Raw genomic sequence first — 2,339 nt, 5'->3', positions numbered from 1 at the left:
AGTTGGAACAGACATTTCAATCCCCCTTTTATAAAAACCAGGACCATCATCTGCTATGCTACAGATGCTGTCCTGGTTTTTGTTGTGCTCATCAGTTCAGTGCCTACAGTTTTATGTTCTTCTTAATAAAAACTTTATTTGGATAACAGCCATACATTACGTGTTTGTGCTCCAGTTACACGAAAGGTATGAGGAAGATTTTCATTTAAAAAACACAAGAAAAAAAAAGACGACTTTCAAATCAACTTCTGGGCATTTAAACAAAAGAAAACAATATGCTGATGAGATCTGTTAAAGCACGCACACAAACACACACCCACACACACACACAAGAAAAAAAGTTCCACATCCAGACTCCCATTAGTCTGTGAAGCACAGATTGAGACTCTTAGGAGTTTTAATTAGTCTCTCCTGAAAGTCTGAACCTTGGCATCGTCCAGCCTCGGCTCTCGGTCCTGTGGCCCCTGGACGAGTCTGATCAGGAGTACAGGCTCCAGTAGATGGTGTTGAAGAGTAGGTAGGACAGAGGGAAGGCCAGGCGTGAGTACGAGTCGATCATGTAGCTGTTGCTGACCAGCCGATCCACGTTTTCACGCACCGACCGCTGCCGCCGCAGCCGAGTGCCCTCTGAGGGACGGATGTCTGAGTTCTGGCTCGGCGTGGTCAGAGGCTCAGAGGTCAGCGTGGCAGCCATCCGAGGGAACGTGGTCAGCTCAATGTCATCGTCATGGAAACAGCCGTCAAAGGCCATAGCCTGGCTGGCATTAAAAGTGGAGGGGATCTGAAATTTAAACATAGAAAAGAAAACATGCATCAAATAATATTTAATTAGCTCAAAATTTTGAAATGGATTTAAAATTAAAGTGTTAGATTTCTGCAGGTTATAGAAGAATAAAAGAAAAGTGGCACAGAAAACTAGGCAGTTTGCAATTAAGGTAAAAATTGTTTCCAGTTTCCTTCTTTTTCACTAGAAGAATTTGAGTTTACAAGCTACTTTAGTACACTGATTTTACTTTGTATTAAAAGAACAAAGTCTGGACAGAAAGAGAATTACAATAAAATAAAGTTAAATATTTTATTGTTTAAATTATCTTTATATTTCAAGAAAACGAATTGAGGAATTATTTTAGTGAATCGTTAATTCACTAAGTGAATGTTTGAGCATATAAAATAATATTGTTTTGGGATGAGTTTGTGGCTTGGAGGCTGCAGGTTTCTAATGAATAATGAATGTAATGAGACTATGAAGCCACAAGAGGGAGACAAAGTTGAATGATTTTTGTTATTTTAACTTCATTTTGTACAAGTTATTGTGTGAATGCTGATAAGTTTTCATGTTTTTTATTTTATTGTCAGCTATAATACCCACTGAGGATTAAAACATTCAACTCGTTCAGGAGATGGATGATTTGAACGGCATAATTTTTATATTTTTTTAGATATTTAACATATTTTTGTTTCATTGAAATGTATTGGGATTTTTTTAATTTTAGATTCTGTATAACTGTTTTTGCTAAATATAGCTTTAGCTAAATCTTTGTTGGTATTAAAGTTTAGCTATGCTTTGTCAAACTTCAGCTTTTAGCTACATTTATGCTCATTTTAGCAATTAGTTATCACATTTCAGTTTACTTAAAAATACTCGGAAGACATCCACTCAACGATTTCTACTGAAAATGCTAAAGTTTCTGTTTTTTCTTTCTTTCTGTGCAGTCATGAGCTGTTTGTTCAGTGTTCTGACCTTCCCCCTCCTCATCTTCCTCATCTCCTCCAGAGTGGTGCAGTAGTTCACAGCTGCGTACTCGATCACAGACAGGAAGACAAACAGGAAGCTGGTCCACAGGTAGATGTCCACCGCTTTCACATATGACACCTGAAAATAGGTAGATAGATGGAAGGATGAGTGGATGTGTGGTTGGATGTGTGGATGGATGAAGGATGGATGGAGTTCCACATTTTTCAACTTTAACAAAATGTTTTTCCAAGTCTTTTATATTTTCTTTACTTACTTTTAGTTTTGAAACAAAATCGGATGATAAACTTTCACGTTAAACTTAATCAAAATGCATTTAAACCTAAATATAAATATGGATTTGTGAAGTCAAATACAAAATGGTGGAAAAGGTTTGTGACAAATGAAACATTTTTACACCTTCATCCAGTCAGATACGATTTTGTTTACTCTGCCTTTCCTTGTGTTCACCTTCAAGTGCTGAAATATTCTGCTCTAAAAACTAATCAGTTATTTGTGTTAACATGTGTTTGGATTAACTACTAACTCCTGCCTGTGACTACACACTCCTGCATGTTACTACAAAGTACACACTCCTGCCTGTGAA

General features: G+C 37.0%; 1 protein-coding gene across 1 annotated transcript in view; it reads right to left on the bottom strand.

Moving 5' to 3' along the window:
• Nucleotides 1-478: 478 nt before the first annotated feature.
• LOC119426839 (gamma-aminobutyric acid receptor subunit rho-3-like) overlaps nt 479-2,339 on the bottom strand; it is a 32,905-nt gene continuing 31,044 nt past the window's right edge. The window contains exons 8-9 of the mRNA XM_037694422.1: nt 1,742-1,873; nt 479-781 (exon numbers count right to left, since the gene is read on the bottom strand). Coding sequence (XP_037550350.1) covers nt 479-781; nt 1,742-1,873 — 435 coding nt within the window. The remainder of the gene's footprint in view (nt 782-1,741; nt 1,874-2,339) is intronic.

The sequence above is a fragment of the Nematolebias whitei genome, chromosome 20 (genome assembly GCF_014905685.2).
Source record: "Nematolebias whitei isolate Nwh7 chromosome 20, NemWhi1, whole genome shotgun sequence".
NCBI classification, from domain to species: Eukaryota; Metazoa; Chordata; class Actinopteri; order Cyprinodontiformes; family Rivulidae; genus Nematolebias; species Nematolebias whitei.
The sequence above is the reverse complement of the archived record's forward strand: the minus strand, read 5'-3'. Positions and strand labels throughout refer to the sequence as shown.